Below are 18,335 nucleotides of genomic sequence, written 5' to 3'. Positions count from 1 at the left end.
GCCGTGCAGGGGCCTTGAGCCAGGATCCCTGTGGAAGCTTTGTCATCAGTACCTCCCTGCTGAGGGTGAGCTGCTGCCGGACTCAGGCTAGGGGGCGCTCTTGCCGCCACATCTTGCTGTCATTCCTGGACAATCTCACAGGCGCCCAGCCTGCTGCCAAGTGTAGACAAGAATCCGATGATTCTTTTTTGGCATTTGAGTCAAGGGTGACATTGTAATGAAGGGAAAGAACAAGTCAGGGGATTTCCTTATGGTCTAGAGGGACATGGCTGCCCAGAAGAGCTTCCCCTGCCCCCTCCCTAGGTCTGACCAGAGCCACGCTCCGGAGCAGTTGCCAAGGCCCACCAGCCCCCACGCTTCCCTCCCAGCACCTGGCGTGCAGCCTGCAGCTGGATGGTGAGGTCATTCTTTTCCTGGCTAAGCGAGGCCAGTCTTCAGATCCTTGCCCTTGGTGATCAGCTCCCGAGTCTCGGCCATGGCATTCCTCAGCTCGCTCTCCTCGGCCTTCATCTCCCCCTCTTGCCGTGCCACGTTCAGAAGCAGCTTGATCTGGGTGACAAGCAACATCAAGGTTCGGAGAGGGGGGCTTCGCTAGGCGGGTAGGGACGGGCTGCAGGGTCTCTGCCTCAGACTTGACCTAGCATCACCAGTATGGTGCAGAGTTAAAGAGAGAGAGGCAGAGACAGACAGATACACACCTACATGTGTGCGGAGAGAGAGAGAGAGAGAGAGAGAGAGAGAGAGAGAGAGATTCTGTCTGCTGGTTCACCCCCCGAATGCCCACAGAGCTGGGGCTAGGCAAGGCCAAAGCTGGAACCTTCTGGGTGTTCCATGTGGATGGTAGGGGCCCAAGAGCTTGAGCCATCATCTGCTGCTTTTTGGGTAAATTAGCAGGAAGCTGATCTGGAAATGTAAAATAGCCAGACCTCAAACCAGGCACCCCAATATGGGATGCAGGCATCCCAAGTGGTGGCTTAACCCACTGAGCCACAAGGCCCGCACAGGACCAATTGCCAGCATGCTCTTAACTCTGCGAGATGTAACATTAGGCATTCCTCAGCCCCCAGGTGCCCAGTGTGTCCATCTCTCTGCAAGTGTGCATACAGTGGAGCCCCTCCCTCTCTCTCTTACAGACTCCTCCCTCCTTCTGTCTCTGACTCACTGTCTTTCTCCGTGTCTCTCTGTCTGTGTCTCTTGACTTCTTTCACTTTCTCGTCAACATGAAGTCCCAGCTCTCAATGTGGCCTTCCAGGCCTTCCACGCTGTCTCCCCTGCTCAGCCCCTGCCATGGCTCAGCTGATCCTTCCTGCCTCTGGCCTGTGCCCCTGGTGCCCTCCAGGAGTGCAGGGCTGAACCTCCTTTGCTGTTCGTCTGGGAGCAGTGACTCTGCTCAGCACCCCAGCATCTCTCTGGGCCTCTCGATGCACTTGGCACTTGTTACCCTGCCCCTGAGTCCAGGGTCCCTTGGGCCCCATCATCAGTGTTCCTTTGCCTGCTGGGCTGCAAGCCCCTTGAAGTGCTCCCTTCTGACCCCTCTGGGTCCCCACAGTACCAAGCTGAGCCTGCTGGACAGGCCCTCGGGGGTATTTCCTGAGCCCATGGGTCCATTTCCCAGGAGGGCAAACACTATGGAAATGGATTTGGGAAGAGGGATCCACTATCCTGGAAGAAGGTCAAGGCGGTGGGGATCGGGGATACCGCAGTGGCGAAGTTTGTGTGAAAGTTGTCACACGTGCTCTGGCACCCGGAAATAGGTTCTGTTCAGTGGATGCCCGCTGAAGTGTGTGCTTTTATTCATTGACCCATCCTCTCTGGCTTAGCTAAAGAAGACAAGAACTTGGTTAAAATACTGAGAGTAAAGGTTTTTTTTTTTTTTTTTTTAACTAATTAGGCTAGAACCTTCTCTGTCGCGTATTTAATTAGTAGGGAACAGGGAGGTTCCCAGCCTCTGCCTCCTTGTCATCTGTTCCTCTGAGCTCTGCCCAGAGGCTCTTAGAGGCTGTTGGCCCAGGGCTTTGTGAAGGGGGATGAGCACACCAGCGGCAGGTGTGTTGGATTAAGCACTACTTAGAAACCCTCTGAGGCTGGGTGCTTGGCACGGTGGTGAAGACACTGTGCAGGATGCCTGCATCCCATAGCAGAGTGCCTGGGTTGGAGTTCTGCCTCCACTCCCGCCCCCAGCTTCCTGCTATTGTACACCCTAAGAGGCAGCAGGTGCTGACTCAAGCAGTTGGGTCCCTGCACCCACGTGGAAGACCTGGATGAAGTTCCTGGCTCCTGGCTTTGGTCTGCCCCAGCCTCGGGTGTTCTGGCATTTGGGGAGTGAACCAGCAGATGAGACTTTTTTCTTCATTCCTTCCCCCTCCCTAAATAAATAAAATAAATAATTTTTTAAAAGTAGGGACCCTTTTGATTACATACAAGAGTACTTTAAAATGTTTGTGGGATATTTGTGATGTGAACCCAACTATTTGAGCCATCACCCGCAGCCTTCCACTGTATACATCAACAGAAATCTGGACTTGGAAGCAGAGCTGGATTTGAACTCAGGTCCTCTGATCCAGAGTACAGGTTTCCCAAGTGGGTCTTAACTCCTGCACCAAACACTTGCTCCAGGAGTTTAAATGTTTTCACCAAAAAGAAATGAGAAACGTTTGAGGAGATATCTGTACTTACCCTCATTTGAACATTACACCATGTAGACATGTATTGAAATATCACATGGTAATCCCAAAAAAATGTACATTTTTATGTGTCAATTAAAATAAAGAAGAAAAAATGTGGGAAACTGGAATTAAAAGCTACACTTATTTTTGGTGCAAAAAGCCTTTTGAAATGCATGTAGTTTTTTCATAATGCACATTCTCCATGAATGTTTGAAGACCCTCGGCACGTACAGATTTCAAATTTTTTTGCACTTACATACAGTTATCTTTTGATTCCACTTTTCCATGAACTTTCTGAATTGCCCCCTGCAACTACTTTAATGAATAATTAGAAATATGAAAAAGAATTCATTGAATCTTTGATATTTGTGGATGATGTTTGTTTAGGATGAGATCAAAGCAAGTCAGGATACAAATAAAATGTGCAGAATAAAAAAAAGTGAGTTGATAAAAAGAGAGGTCAGTCAGAGAGCAGGTGGGGCAGCGGCCGCGCTGACTTCCAGAGACTGTGCAGTCCCTCTCTTGGACACACAGCGCTCACCATTCCTCCCTGTCCAGTTGTAATCAGGGCCAGTGTTGTGGCATAGTGGGTAAAGCCACCACCTGTGACACCAGCATCCCACCTGAGTGCCAGTTCAAGTCCTGGGTGCTCCACTTCTGATCCAACCCTGCTAATGAGCCTGGGAAAGCAGTGGAAGATGGCCCAAGTGCTGGGGTACCTGCCACCCATGTGGGACCCAGATGGAGTTCTAGGCTCCTGGCTTCAGTTGCGGCCATTTTTTTTTAACTTTTATTTAATGAATATAAATTTCCAAAGTACAGCTTATGGATTACAATGGCTTCCCCCCCAATAACTTCCCTCCCACCTGCAACCCTCCCCTTTCCTGCTCCCTCTCCCCTTCCATTCACATCAAAATTCATTTTCAATTCTCTTTATATACAGAAGATCAGTTTAGCATATATTAAGTAAAGATTTCAACAGTTTTCACCCACACAGAAATACAAAGTGAAAAATATTATTTGAGTACTAGTTATAGCATTAAATCACAAAGTACAGTACATTAAGGACCGAGATCCTACATGAGGAGTAAGTGCACGGTGACTCCTGTTGTTGACTTAACAAATTGATACTCTTGTTTATGGCATCAGTAATCACCCTAGGCTCTTGTCATGAGTTGCCAAGGCTATGGAAGCCTTTTGAGTTCACCGACTCTGATCATATTTAGACAAGGTCATAGTCAAAGTGGAAGTTCTCTCCTCCTTTCAGAGAAAGATACCTCCTTCTTTGATGACCTGCTCTTTCCACTGGGATCTCACTCGCGGAGATCTTTCATTTAGGTAATTTTTTTTTTGACAGAGTGTCTTGGCTTTCCATGCCAGTTGCAGCCATTTGGGGAGTGAATCAGTGGATGGAAGATCCTTCTCTGTCTCTCCCTTTCTCTTTGTCTCTCTGTAATTCTGCCTTTCAAATAAATAAGTAATTTTTTTTTTAATGGAGGGCTCGGGTCACCCAAGAGGACACAGAACTTGTCCCTGCCCCCTGTGTGGCTGCCCCAAACAGGACTGTCCTCCTCTGTCCTGAACACAGCTGCCCTGTGTCCCGCCTCCCTCCCCTGCTGGCCTGTGGCACACTCCTTCTGGATGGTGACCCCAGAGTGGGCCTGACCACCTGCTGCAGCCTGCTCCAGGCCTCCTGCATTGGTCAAGGGTGGCCTGGCTGCGGGGGGTGTCTGTAGCTCCACCAGGTTGGGTGGCTTGCTGTCCTGACTACTCTCTCAGAAGGACACGGCGAAATGAGAGGCGGAATCCCGTCATTTCCTGTGCGCCCTCCAACTCTGAGGCCAAGGACTCACTGAAGGAGTTGAAGACCCCTCAATGTACCCAGGGGCAAGGGATCAATAACCAAGGGCCCTCTGGTGGCAGAGAGGGTGTGGGGAGGTGGCTGTGCTCATCTTCGGTGGATTTTATTTTATGGGGTGAGATGGCAGACAGGAAACTGCACTATCTGGTAGGAGGCTTAGACTCCTTTGTCTCCCAGGTACCCTCATTCTCAGACTGTTCCTGCAACTTCCTGTGATCTCTGAAACCATCACCCCAACACTGTCCATGGGAGAGGCCCCCGCAGCCCACACCACAGGTGGCAGCAGTCCCAGCTGCCCTGGGCTCCCAGCCCTCACCTGTTGCAGGGCTTCTGCCAGCCCCCAAAATGCAGCTGCAGGAACTTGCGCATGTGCCTCTCAATGACAAGAGGCAAGGTCACGTGAGCTCAGCTGCAGGTGTGGGAGCCTGGCCTCCCTGGGGAGAGGGCCTGGAGAAAGGGAGCCAGGCAGAGGTTAGAAGGCCACAGAGCTTCTCTGTCCAGACACCCAGCATTGCCCGTGTGGTCTGGGACAGTCAGACTTGGGCTGGGGTCAGAGCCCAGCAGCACTTGCAGGAGGCAAAGATGGAGCCTGATGGAGCCAGGCCCCTTCCAGGCACAGGAGCCCGAGACCTTCCGCTCCCTCCCCAGGAACCAGCCCTGAGTCCCTCACTCCCATCTGTACAGCATCTCCAGAATCCATCTTCTACTCTCTGGCAGCTTCAGCCATCATCTCTCAGACCTTGTACGCCGAGGCCCTGGGCTGAACGGGGCCTACATCCCTCTGCGCAGCCCCTAACTGGCTTCCCTGCCTTTGGTAGGGGGTCGTGGAGGGCTGGCCAGAGGGTAATGGGGATCCGTTATCACTGTGCGGCCACAAAGAGCTGGCGTCAACAAAAGATTAGCGGGTTGGGCTGGCTGCTTTCAGGTGAGCACATTAGGGAGTTGCTAGAAAACATGGTTCCAAGTACAGGAGTCTGCAGTGAGAATCCCTGATTCTAGTCCTGACCCCGTGTGAACCAAGCCCAGTCCTTAACCCCACGGACCTGGTGTCCACATCTGTCCAGTGGGTGTGCTGGCGCTACCACGCCCCAGCACCGTGTCATACTGTGGGTCAACTGAGGGAAAGGCTGTGAAAGTGACCTGTGAAGAGGTTTGCACTGTTGGTCCCTGTCAGGGGTTGAGATTTATCCCCTAACCCTAACCCTAACCCTAGCCAAAAGCTGTGTTGAAGCCTTACTACCACCCCACCCACCCCAGACCTGTGACAGTGACGTTATGGGGAAATGGGGACTTAGCAGATGTAATGAGTTAGAATGAGGTCACACTGGAACAGGGTGGGCCCTTACTCCAACATGTCTGGGCCAGCATGAAGACACAGAGTCACAGGAGGAGGCCATGTGAAGACAGACGCAGAGCTGTGAGGGAGGCGTCTACAAGCCAGGGAGCACGTGGGGCCATCAGGACGGGAAGAGGCAAGAAACCACCTGCCCCAGAGGCTTTGAGGGGAGCTCGGCCCTGCCAGCCCCTTAAGGCGGGACTTCCAGCCTCCAGACTGGTAACTGTGGGAGGACAATTTCCTGTTGTCGCCGCCCAGCCCCAGGACCCCGGTACTAGCCCAAAACAGGGCTCTTTGGGCCAACAGCAGACACTGATGTCCACCCTTCTCACCACATGGTGGCGCTATCGGCACTGACCACTGTGTGTGTCTGTGTATGGGTGTGCACGTGTGCCTGTGTGTGCGTGTTAGTGTGTGCACACACGTCTTCAGCGGCCCTTGCTCGCTATGTCTGTAGATGCCCCCTTCGTTGCAGCATCTTCTTGACCTCAAGGTTCACGGGGACACGGCAGCATCATTACGATCCCGGCCAGACGGTCGACCCTGATGTCTTCAAGCTTGGCCAGGATGCGCGCTGGAGAGAACTCCTGGGGAAGAAACCCTCTTCTGAAAAAGGCCGGCTCTACCCAGGAGCCGGGAAGTCAACTGAGGTCTCCCGTGTGGGTGGCAGGGGCCCAAACATTCCAGCCATCGTCACTGCCTTCAAGGGTGCTCGTTAGCCGGAAGCGGGAAGCAGGAGCAGAGCCGGGAATCAAACCAGGTACTCCTGTATGGGTCACAGTAGACTGAGCGTCCACCCCGAGGGGGGTTTAAATCAAAGAACCTGAGGGTCGGAAGGGGCCTGAAAAGGTAAAAAGTGATGCTTGAGGTCCCTGGAAACAGCTGGCCGCAGCCTGGACACCTCCTGCAGCCGCTGCCTGCCCCAGCCTTGGCATGGCTTCCCTCTTGCCAGGGTTGCCCTTAGATTCGCCGAGAGCCAAACCGGGCTCTAGTCGCGGCCTCATGCTTCCCAGCCAGGCAGCTTGCACACATATTCTCACCTCCTTGGTCCTCAGCTCCTCACCTGAAGTGGGGGTGCTGATCCCTGTCTTAGAGATCGTGGGTGGAAAAGTGCTCCAAAGCTCCAAGTAACCCTCACTGTGATGGTGACTGCCCTGTGGCCAGGGTTCCAGGGGCCCGCCTTCTTCCCCACCAGACAGAATCCTTCTGTGGGGAGTGGCCCCATGGGAGCAGGTGTGGGGAGCGGGAGGTGGCGGCGGCGCTGACTTTCTCAGAATAAAGACAGAGTTGTACCAGTGCCACACAATTTCAGGCATCAAGCTGTGAGGCGCCAATGGGACTCATCCCCAGGAAAACCAGGCTAGCTTTGCAGTGTGTGTGTGTGTGTGTAAGAGAGTGTGTGTGTGAGTGTATGTGAGTGAGTGTGTGTATGTGAGTGTGAGTGTGTGTAAGCGAGTGTGTGTGTGTGGGTGCGAGTGAGTGTGTGCGTGTGTGAGCATGTGCGTGTGTGAGTGTGTATGAGTGTGTGAGAGCTGGACGTGCCCAGCCTCAGGGAAATGCAAACTAAGGTCACATGTTTCATTTCTTCTCCCCCTTCTTGTAACATTGAAGACACCTGATAAAACAGGTGTTGGTGGGGATGTGGACCGCGGGGAGAGTGAATTGGCACAAGAATTCTGGAAAAGAGTTTGGCATTCCCTTGCCAGCTTGGAGGGCACCTGTCCCCTGCGGCCTGCGTCTCAGCCCCGGCAGTGCGTCCACACCTGCCTGCAGGGCCTTTGAGAGATGCTGATGCTGGGGTAAGGGATTTCAAACAGATTTCTGGAGTGAGGCTCAGCCATTGCCATTTTGGAAAATTCACAACCCCCCCCCCCCCCAACCCCGGATGATTCTAACGTACAACCAAAAATGAGAACTTTGTTCTAGAGAAAGTCCTAGGTGGAGCCCGGGCAGGGGTATTCACAGCAGCATTGTTGGTAATTGCAGAAAAGAACGAAAGAAAAAGCAAGCAACTCAGCCGGCGCCGTGGCTCACTAGGCTAATCCTCCGCCTAGCGGCGCCGGCACACCGGGTTCTAGTCCCGGTCGGGGCACCGGATTCTGTCCCGGTTGCCCCTCTTCCAGGCCAGCCCTCTGCTGTGGCCAGGGAGTGCAGTGGAGGATGGCCCAGGTGCTTGGGCCCTGCACCCCATGGGAGACCAGGAAAAGCACCTGGCTCCTGGCTCCTGCCATCGGATCAGCGCGGTGCGCCGGCCGCAGCGCGCCGGCCGCGGCGGCCATTGGAGGGTGAACCAATGGCAAAGGAAGACCTTTCTCTCTGTCTCTCTCTCTCACTGTCCACTCTGCCTGTCAAAAAAAAAAAAAAAAAAAGCAACTCAAACGCCCACAGACAGAGAAGGGGTACGTGTGGTGTGGCCGTAGCCATCCGAGGCAGTGTGGTGCAGCAGTGGCAACGAGTGAGCCTCGTGTACCAAAAAGGACGGGTCTCAGAGACACTATTGAGTGAAAGGAGCTCGGCGTGGAAGAATGCAACGGAACAGCATCCAGGGTGAGACTCTCAGGACATGCAAGACCAAGCAAAACCTGGGCCTCTATGCTTAGGTGATAATTTTTTTAAGGCAAGGAAATGGTTAAAAATTCAGGACAGAAGTTGCTCCTGGATTGGGGAAGAGACACATGCAGAGGTTATCTTCTGGGTGTTTAAATGGGCTCAGGGACGCTGGTCTGATTGTTAGGTCTCATAATGTGACATCTTTTTACATGCTTCAAAATAAGGCGTGATGGAAACTTCCAGAAGGAGAGAAGACTCCAGGAGACCCACACGCTGGCCTCAGCCTGCCTCAGACGTGCTCGGCAACCTTGGTCAAGTCACCCTCCCTTAGGGGGCCTTGGCCTCCTCTCCTGTCCCATGAGAGCCCCAACAGCAGGACCCCTGAGACATCCCAGCTCCGAGAGCCCAGATTCCACACGTGGAGCCAGGGAGTAGAGCCGCCAGCGGAGTCCCGGTGGGAAAAGGATGGAAGAGAGTGCTCTACTCCCACCGCCAGAAAAACACCCCAAGGAACTAGGCTTCGAGTAGGGAAACTGGCCTTGGTTTCCTAAAACTTTTCTTGATATTTCAGAATTCACTGGCATTGAGATTTGGTCTTTGAGGCAAGCACGTGGCTGTGAGCGGGGCCCCGTGAGCCATCGTCAAGCACAGGGACCCAGTTCACAGACAGAACCATCCTGCTGTTTGTTCTGCTCCTGCCACCAGAGTCTGCCTACCTCTGGGAACAGCTCAGTCCCCAGCAGCCCTGAGCCTTTCCCCGCACCTGAGGTGCCCGAGGCAACCTTGAACCACAGCCAGACGCTGTCTGCCTGCCCCGTTGATCGCTGTGCCAGATTCCAAAGGTCTCAGCTCAACTTCCCAGACCACATGGCCCACGGAACTGGGGCCTGATGCCTACCAGCTCCTGCCCGCCTCTGTGAAGTCGGGCCTGCCGCCTCCACCCCTTCACCAGGATTTCTTAAGCTCCCCATCTGTCAAAGGTGGGTGGGGAAACAGGGGCTGCATCTCCAGGGTTCTTTCCAGCTCAAGTCTTCCGTGCTGCTGTGATACACCCCCAAGTGTTGCCCCTAAGTCCATCCAGCTGTGTACACAGCAAGTCTTCACCATGAAGGAGGCCAAAGCAAACAGTGCCAGCAGTGCCACGATTCTGCCAGCACAGAGTGTGATGAAGCAAGCCCCAAGAGCTAGAGACTCGTTCTGTTCTCCTCACTCGAGTCCCTCGAGCCTGGAACCACGCCTGGCACATGGTAGGCGTGCTGCAAGCATTGGCCGAGTGACCAGATGTGTGGGAGGCACATGCACGCTGGGAGTTCCCACACCAGGTGATGTCACGCGTGAGAAGTGGGGAGGCAAGCCTTCTGCTCCGGGCTGCGCAGAGGCAGGCTTTGAGCCCCTCACTCCTGGCCATGAGGCCCGTGCTCCTGCTCCGTCACCCTGTAGTCTGATGGGGCAGCTGTAGATGGACACCTTGCACTGCTGGGCTGGCCAGCTCTTACGGTCCCAACCAAACTCTGTGCAGGGCCAGGAAATGGGATAGACGCGGGGTGGCCCAGGCACCGTGAGTCAAGATCAGCAGGGCGCTCTGCCTGAGTCAGCCCTGACTCACCTGCCTGATCAGGGCTCAGGGTTTTCCGTGTGGACGAATAGGGAATGTGCCGCTTCGTCACCCAGGCCCTGACCGCTGTCAGGCCTGGCGGGGATGATCCAGGACCTTGGGATCTTTTTATTCTCAGAAACTCAGGGCCTACGTAGCACTAGGAAATAGGCTGCCATTGAGTGGGCGCTTGTTCTGTGTGTGCTGGGTTCCAGGCGCATTGCTGCCACTCACTCCAGTTCCTGTGAGATTGGCATCATTATCGCTGATTTTTCAGAAGGAGACAATGAGGCTGCCGAGGGACTTGCCCAAGGCAGATGGTTGGCCGATGGCCATGCTGGAATTCACAATCTGAAGGTCACTGTCTTGGGACAAGGCTGAGCTGGCGTAGAGAGGGAGCACCCAGCGGAAGACCCCACCTTGGTGTGTCCAGTTTTGTATTCATTGTGTCCAGCTTGATGGACTTGAGAAGCGGCTCTGAAGCCTTCTTGTTGTCCGTGAACCCTTGGGGACTCACGGGGTCTGGCACTTGGTACCTGACGGGAGAGAGAGGCCTGAGCGTCGTCACTGTCTCAAGGGTGCCCAGTACATTCATAGTTACCCGCTGACCTCTGGGATGCCTTCAAGACGGGAACTAGACCTGTCTCACAGATGTCCAAGGCAGGAGGGAGATGAGGTTCACAGGGGGCTTTGGGGCCAGAGCCGCAGCTTGGGAGAGAGAGCTGGGGCTCAAGGAGAAGCCAAAATCCTTCCCTTCTTGGTGGAGTGTGGAGTAGAGAAGAGAGCAGTGGCCCAGACACAGGAGAACCGCTACCTTTTCTGACCTGTGAACAGCTCCCTGTGTGACCTTGGGCAAGTCCCTCCCCAGTCGGGGGCTTAGACTGTGTGACCTCTGGTGACGTTTCCTGCTCCTTCCATCTGTGGTCAGGTATTCTAGCAAGTGGGGCGTGCAGCAAAAGATCACGCAAGTCGTGTACTTGGGAGGCGGCAGAGGTGGGAAGTGGGCAGGAAGCCAGTCAAAGGCGTGTTATCAAGGCAGTTGTCACACGGGGAACTGGGGAGCCTTGGCAGCGGCCATAGCAGCATTTATAACACTGGGATTGGCAGATATGACCAGTCAGGACTTCTCCACCTCCCTGCCCCACCCCCCTTTTTATTGGTAAACCTGGAGAATGCTTGTTAAACATCTACCACGACGTTGCCCTCTGAGAGCCAGGTTGGAAAATGCCTCAGCCTTAGTCCATCAGTCATTGGTTGGAGGGTGCTCCTGGAGAAGTGTTAATTCCTGGGACTTTCCACCCGCCAAGGAGGAGCAAAACAGGATCCGGAAGCTAAAGAAATGCAGGCACTGGCTGTTGAAAGTTGGGCCAGCCTGCACTGAAGCAGTGATGGTGAGGTGGTACTGACAAGACACCCATAGGGGCCGGCGCTCTGGCATAGCGGGTAAAACTACCACCTGCAGTGCTGGCATCCCATAGGGGTGCCGGTTCAAGTCCTGGCTACTCCACTTCCTATCCAGCTCTCTGATATGGCCTGGGAAAGCAGTAGAAGATGGCCCAAGTCCTTGGGCCCCTGTACCCAAGTAGGATATCTGGATAAAGCTCCTGGCTCCTGGCTTCAGCCATTTGGGGAGTGAACCAATGGGTAGATTTTTCTTTTTCTGTCTCTCTGTCTCTCTCTGCCTCTGACTTTCTGTAACTGTCTTTCAAATAAATAAATAAATCTTAAAAAAAAAGTCACCCATGGGGTCTATGCCAGTGGGACTGCACTGGGCAGCTCATCAATCCTAGGAAGATTGTACTCTGCACTCGGGGAGATGCCACTCACCTCTGTTTGAACTCTGGATACTGCGGCCTGTTTGGGAAGCCCTTCCTGCAAACACGGATGCCTTCCGGGATGCCATCGCAAGCCAGCTGCTGCATGATCAGGTGGGTTTCCACTACACCCACCAAGAGGGGGAGCGTAGGATGGAGAGGTCAGTCCTGCCACTCAACGAGGCTGAACTGAGTGTCTGTGCCATCAATCCTTGTCTCTCTCTGCCACTGCCTGGAGAGGGGGGGAGCCCAGATCCCCCACAATTCCAAAAACTCCTGAAGGTTCTCTGAGTGTGATTTCTGATAGAGCAGGCATCACTCTGCTTTATAAAGCAGCTGGGATATGATTTTGGGATGACCCATGGTTGAGGATTCTCTCAAAGACGATATATTTTTAAAAATTTTTTATTTATATAAATCAAAGATTTCATGTATCTCATAATATAGTTTTTGAATTTTTTAAAGATTTATTTATTTATTTATTTTAAAGTCAGATTTACACAGAGGAGAGAGAGAGAGAGAGAGAGAGAGAGAGAGAGATCTTCCATCCACCGTTTCACCCCCCAGATGGCTGCAATGGCCAGAGCTGCGCCGGTCCAAAGCCAGGAGCTTCCTCCAGGTCTCCCATGTAGGTGCAGGGGTCCAAGGACTTGCACCATCTTTTACTGCTTTCCCAGGCCATAGCAGAGAGCAGGATTGGAGGTGGAGCAGCCGGGACTTGAACTGGCACCCATATGGGATGCAGGCACTGCAGGCAGCGGCCTTATCGGCTATGGCATTGCCCCAGCCCCTACATACAGTTTTTTTTTTTTTTTTTTTTTGGACAGGCAGAGTGAACAGTGAGAGAGACACAGAGAGAAAGGTCTTCCTTTGCCGTTGGTTCACCCTCCAATGGCCACTGCGGCCGGTGCGCTGTGGCTGGCGCACCGCGCTGATCCGAAGCCTGGAGCCGGGTGCTTCTCCTGGTCTCCCATGTGGGTGCAGGGCCCAAGGATTTGGGCCATCCTCCACTGCCTTCCCGGGCCACAGCAGAGAGCTGGACTGGAAGAGGAGCAACCAGGACAGAATCCGGCGCCCCGACTGGGACTAGAACCTGGTGTGCCAGCGCCGCAGGCGGAGGATTAGCCTATTGAGCCGTGGCACCAGCCAACCCTACATACAGTTTTAAGAACATAAGGACAGTTCCCTCCCTCCCTCATTCCCACCCTTCCTCCTACTTCCTTTCTTATTTTTCTTTTAATGTTTGCGATAATATACTTTTTTTTTTTTTTTTGAGAACAAGTTTTATCATTAGTTGAAGAAGCGCCTAAGGAAACAAGCAATGGAATTGGGCTTATCTGAAACTTATGAGACCTAAGCATATCCTCCATTCAATACACTAAAACAAAGTAAATCTTTGAGAACAAGTTTTACTGTTAACTCTCATAATACGACTCTTTGAGGACGGAGGCCCTGCGTGGGAAGTTAGTGCATAGCAACTCCTGTTGTTGAGTTAACAATTAACACTCTTATGTACGATGTCAGTGACCACCTGAGGTTCTTGACATGAGCCGCCTAGGCTATGGAAGACTTTCTTTTTTTTTAAAGATTTATTTTATTTATTTGAAAGTCCAAGTTACACACAAAGAGAAGGAGAGGCAGAGAGAGAGAGAGAGAGAGAGAGGTCTTCCATTCACGGGTTCACTCCCTGATTGCAACAGCCGGAGCTGTGCCGATCCGAAGCCAGGAGCCAGGAGCTTCTTCTGGGTCTCCCACGCCAGTGCAGGGGCCCAAGGACTTGGGCCATCTTCTGCTGCTTTCCCAGGCCATAGCAGAGAGCTGGATCAGAAGTGGAGCGGCCGGGACTCGAATTGGCACCCTTATGGTCTGGTCCCAAGGTATGCCACAGTGCCGGCCCCTGGAAGCCTTTTGAATCCACAAACTCCTTCCTTATTTAGGCAAGGCCATAAGCAAAGTGGAAGTTCTCTCCTCCCTTCAGAGAAAAGTCATCCTTCTTTGATGACGACTCCTTTCCACTGGCATCTCAGAGACTTCTTCATCAGCCCCCAGGCAATGAAAGGTGGGCATGATTTGGAGCAAACATGAACTTCACAGACCCTCAGAACTTTCAGCAGAGAGACACGACCCCATGACTGGGGTCATGACTGCTTGAACTGGAGACAACACCACAGACAGAACGGGGGGTGGTGCCGTGGAGGGTGGTCATCAGCTTGTCCCCTGCTCCTGGGGAGGGAGGGATATAGAGCAAGTAAGTGAAGGGCAGTTCAGATGTGCAGGACGCCCAGGCTCAGGAGAGGTATTCCTTGAGTATTAGAATTCAGTGCCTCAGCCACTAGCCCTGTGGCACAAAAGAGACCACTCCCGTGACTGCAGAAACTCCTAGTGTGCACATCACCCTCAAGGACCAGTGACCATGGTCTCCCAGAATCAGGGCTGGTTCCCTGTAGAGTCTTGATTCTAAGAAGGAACCAGAGTTTTGTGGGACAGGCCCCTGGCCACTGTTAACCTCTGTACTGGATGCTCACGAGACACCCACTCTACCCAGGGACAGCCCAATCCTTGGGAAGTACTGAAATCTTTCTTTGTGTAACATCTCCCCATTGGTTGCATGTCTGTACCTTGGAAAATATTTCCCGTCATGCGCAAACTTCCCAGAAGATCTGCCAAACCAACTCCAGAATACTAGGTCTTGGGGGCACTGAGATCTTTTTCTCTTTTTTTTAACCAGCAGAGTTAGTGAAAGAGAGACAGAGAGAAAGGTCTTCCTTCCATTGGTTCACTCCCCAAATGGCCGCAGCGTGCCGACCCGAAGCCAGGAGCCAGGTGCTTCTCCTGGTCTCCTATGTGGGTGCAGGGCCCAAGCACTTGGGCCATCCTCCACTGCCTTCCCAGGCCACAACAGAGGGCTGGACTGGAAGAGGAGCAACTGGGACAGAATCCGGCGCCCCAACTGGGATTAGAACCCGGAGTGCTGGCGCCGCAGTCGGAGGATTAGCCTAGTGAGCCATGGCACCGGCTAGGCACTAAGATCTTGATTTGTTGTGGTGCTCCAGTTCACCCTCCAGGTTTTGGTTGGGTTGGACCTCCTCTGAGGGCTTCTTCTTCTTCTTCTTCTTCTCCTTCTCCTTCTTCTCCTTCTTCTCCTTCTTCTCCTTCTTCTTCTTCTGCCAGAGCTGCGCTGATCCGAAGCCAGGAGCCAGGAGCTTCTTCCAGGTCTCCCATGCAGGTGCAGGGGCCCAAGGACTTGGGTCATCTTCTACTGCTTTCCTAGGCCACAGCAGAGAGCTGGATGGGAAGTGGAGCAGCTGGGACTAGAACCGACGCCCATATGGGATGCCAGCGCTTCAGCCCAGGGCGTTAACCTGCTGTGCCACAGCACCGGCCTTGAGGGTCTCTTCCCCAGTGGTCCTGTGTGATTCTGTGGCCTCTTCAGAAGGAAACGGACTCCTTGAGTTACAAAGGCGATTGTCAAGGAATGAAATCATCCTGCACTGGGCCATGAAGCAGCAGTCTGACAACAACACGATTGAAAAGGAGGGTTGGGGCTCTTGGACCCCAGGTGGTCCCTGGGGCAGCTCCTACTGACCCTGTGGAAGTTGGAGACTGTCATGGAGGATCCTCTCTGCTTCTTGCTTCCAGCTGAGGAAGAGACGAGCATGTTTCGCATCGGGACCCGGCCCAGGCAGGGCTCTGTGCCCAGCGCATGGCTTCCCTGGGTTCAAAAAGGCTTACCTTGGGACCAGACCAAGGGGGACCCTCGCACCAGGAAATTGAGACCTATCCGGGAGAGGGCAAACAGGCTGACTGTGGCATCATTGTCAAAAGGGGTGCCGTGTCCCCTGGAGGGTGTGGGGCTGGAGCGAGCTGGCACACATGGCCTGGGGAGAAGAGAGAGTCCACAGACCATCGTAGGGAGCGTTGCTGAGCCCCAGGAGACTTGGCAGGACAGCCTCCGCTCAGGGCATTCCCTAGGGGCCACATGAAGACCACATGATCCTTAAGGGACTACGGGAGGTAAGGCTGGGCACAACAAGGGGGTCAGCCACTCCTGGAGCCTCCTCTGCTTTGAAGCAGCGTCAGTTTTTGGAAGACACCCACCATGGTTTCGTTCAGGGGCTCTTTGCTCTCCTCCAGGCAGCCCGTGATATTGTAACCCACCTAGAGGGCAGCAGATGCTAGTGGGTGAGTCTCAGGCTGGTGCTTCCCCACTCAGCCTCACCGCGGTTCTGCCCTGCTCTGGACTCCCAGGATCCACCCACCTTCAGCCCCTTCTCCTGGACCCACAGTTCTGTTCTGATGACTTTCCTGGTGTCTGGGATGTCCCTGGGCCCAAGGTGGGGCGTGGTGGAATGAGAAGGCCATGCCAAGATGGCCACTCGCAAGTGAGCATCAGTTATTCAGGAATGCCTTCGAAACCCACCTGGCAACGGAGCCTGCCTGGCAACAGGCTGTGATTGGTTAGGGCATAAACCGCCCCTTGACAGGATTGGATGCCTTGGCTATTTAAGCTGCTGTACCCTCTGAAGTAAATGAGTCTGCGGGCTGCTCGCCTCTGGCCCTCCTTCACCCAACTCCCAGGGTCTGTGTGGTGACCCCGTACCTCTTGCCCCCACTGCACTCCTCCTCTCAGAACAAATCAACCTCAACAGTGGGGGCCCCATCATCTGATTTGTAGTATGCATGTCTGTGACACCCCGTCTCTGAGCATTGCCCGTGAACCTGGACTCCCTGGCTGCTGTCTCCTGGGCTGTGTAACCTCTTGTGCAGCTTGCTATGCTGGCCACACAGAGCCTTCCTGACTCTTAGTCTCCCTCTGCCCAGGTGAGCATGTCATCAGTGGCCGGCTGAGCCACGTGAAGACATCTCTGTAGGGCTCCGGGTCTTACAGCAGAAGCCCACATCTCTTGCAGCTCAGCAGGTGGTGGCTGGTAGAAAGGCGTGCTCCAGCTATCCAGACGGAGGCTCCGCATACACAGGGGCCTGAACGCCTGACAGTGTCTGCTTCCCATTTTGCCCGATGGCCCTGGCTGGACGGGTAAAGAGGAAGGAGTCTTCCAGTTCCTCCCACCGAGCACAGAGGACGAAGGAGAGTGAGTACTCATGGATGGGAAGACCAACTCTGGGCTTTGCGTCTCCCACTCGGCATTGACATTCGTCACCTCTGAGCCTCACCTTAGGACTTTCGTGGAAGTGGGCAGGTCCCGTTTGACTTGGAATATTCCATTGCTGTAAAGACAGAGCTCCGTGCAGGGAGGGGACATGGAGTACTGGGATTGGTAGCCCCACACCTGCCATTTGCTGACAGTAGGGGCCTGTCCATTTTGTGAGTCACGGGCACTGTTATACGGTTGATAATACCATACGATCCTGACCCCTGCCCTGTGCAACCGTGGCTTTCCTGACAGCCCTGTCCTCAGGTTGCCAATCTCATGGAGGCTCAGCAAGCTCTGTTGGCAGCAGGGGCACTGGCCCCTAAAGCGTATTGAAATCCCGAGAAAACGAAACGGGTTTCTTACAAACAGGCTGCACAAAATGTTACCCACCCTGTTAATTATACCAACAGAACCTGAGTCCTGGGTGCACTCAATTTCCCTCCTTCCCAGGGCCGGCGCTGTGGCGCAGTGGGTTAACGCCCTAGCCTGAAGCACCGGCATCCCATATGGGCACCAGTTCTAGTCCCGGCTGCTCCACTTCCGATCCAGCTCTCTGCTATGGCCTGGGAAAGCAGTGGAAGATGGCCCAGATCCCTGGGCCTCTGCACCGGTGTGGGAGACCTGGAGGAGGCTCCTGGCTCCTGGCTCTTGGCTTCAGATCAGCTCAGCTCTGGCTGTTGCGGTCATTTGGGGAGTGCTCCAGCAAATGGAAGACCTCTCTGTCTCTGGCTCTACCTCTCTCCGTAATTCTTTCAAATAAGTAAAATAAACCTTTAAAAAAATTTCCATCCTTCCCAAGGACTAAGTTCACACGAGGGAACAAGTCTCCCCACAGATGTCTGTTTGTGTGGTGGCCACAAGCTGTCAGAGGGGCGACTTGACTCAGTCGGGGGTGACTAGTCAGCTGGTAGAATTTTTTTTTTCTTCTTGCAAATGTCATCTCCGGGCAAGGTTTGAATTCAGCTGTCAAACCAAGAGCCTTAGACAGTGGAGTGGCCCTGGCAGGTCTGAGGGCATGGGCTGCAGGCTGCTCACTGATGGGCCTCCTTGGCTGGATTGCGTTGGTACCGTCAGGTGGAGAAGGGATGAGGAAGGGTGAGCCAGAGCTGGTTTCACCCTGTTATGTCCTGGCTGTGCAAGGAAGCAGGAAGCCTCTGGGAGGGTGTGTCAAGGTGGACTGGAACAGCAGGAGCACATGGTGGCTACCGAAGGCCTCCAACAAGGTTGGTGCTTATGGTGCCTGTGTAGGGCACGAGCTTGGAGTGGGCCTCAGGCTGCTTTCCCTTGCCCCACTGGGCTCCAGGAGGTTGCTGGGTTTTCCCAGGTGGATGTCGTTCTGAGCTGCCTTGAATGTGGCACCC

At 53.9% G+C, this 18,335-nt stretch overlaps 1 protein-coding gene across 1 annotated transcript; it reads right to left on the bottom strand.

Annotated features, from left to right (window-relative positions):
- Nucleotides 1-417: 417 nt before the first annotated feature.
- Nucleotides 418-17,082, bottom strand: LOC149120332 (myosin-16-like). The gene is given in 15 exon segments (XM_089321946.1): nt 418-549; nt 4,226-4,433; nt 4,844-4,902; nt 6,306-6,363; nt 6,365-6,450; nt 10,427-10,455; nt 10,458-10,543; nt 11,835-11,957; nt 13,963-14,041; nt 15,404-15,460; nt 15,554-15,660; nt 15,759-15,826; nt 15,920-15,979; nt 16,081-16,144; nt 16,994-17,082. Coding segments are annotated over 15 exon segments (1,305 nt in total).
- Nucleotides 17,083-18,335: the final 1,253 nt, after the last annotated feature.

This window comes from Oryctolagus cuniculus, chromosome 19 (genome assembly GCF_051225735.1).
Source record: "Oryctolagus cuniculus isolate XC-2025 breed Fujian yellow rabbit chromosome 19, ASM5122573v1, whole genome shotgun sequence".
In the NCBI taxonomy this organism is placed as follows: domain Eukaryota; kingdom Metazoa; phylum Chordata; class Mammalia; order Lagomorpha; family Leporidae; genus Oryctolagus; species Oryctolagus cuniculus.
The sequence above is the reverse complement of the archived record's forward strand: the minus strand, read 5'-3'. Positions and strand labels throughout refer to the sequence as shown.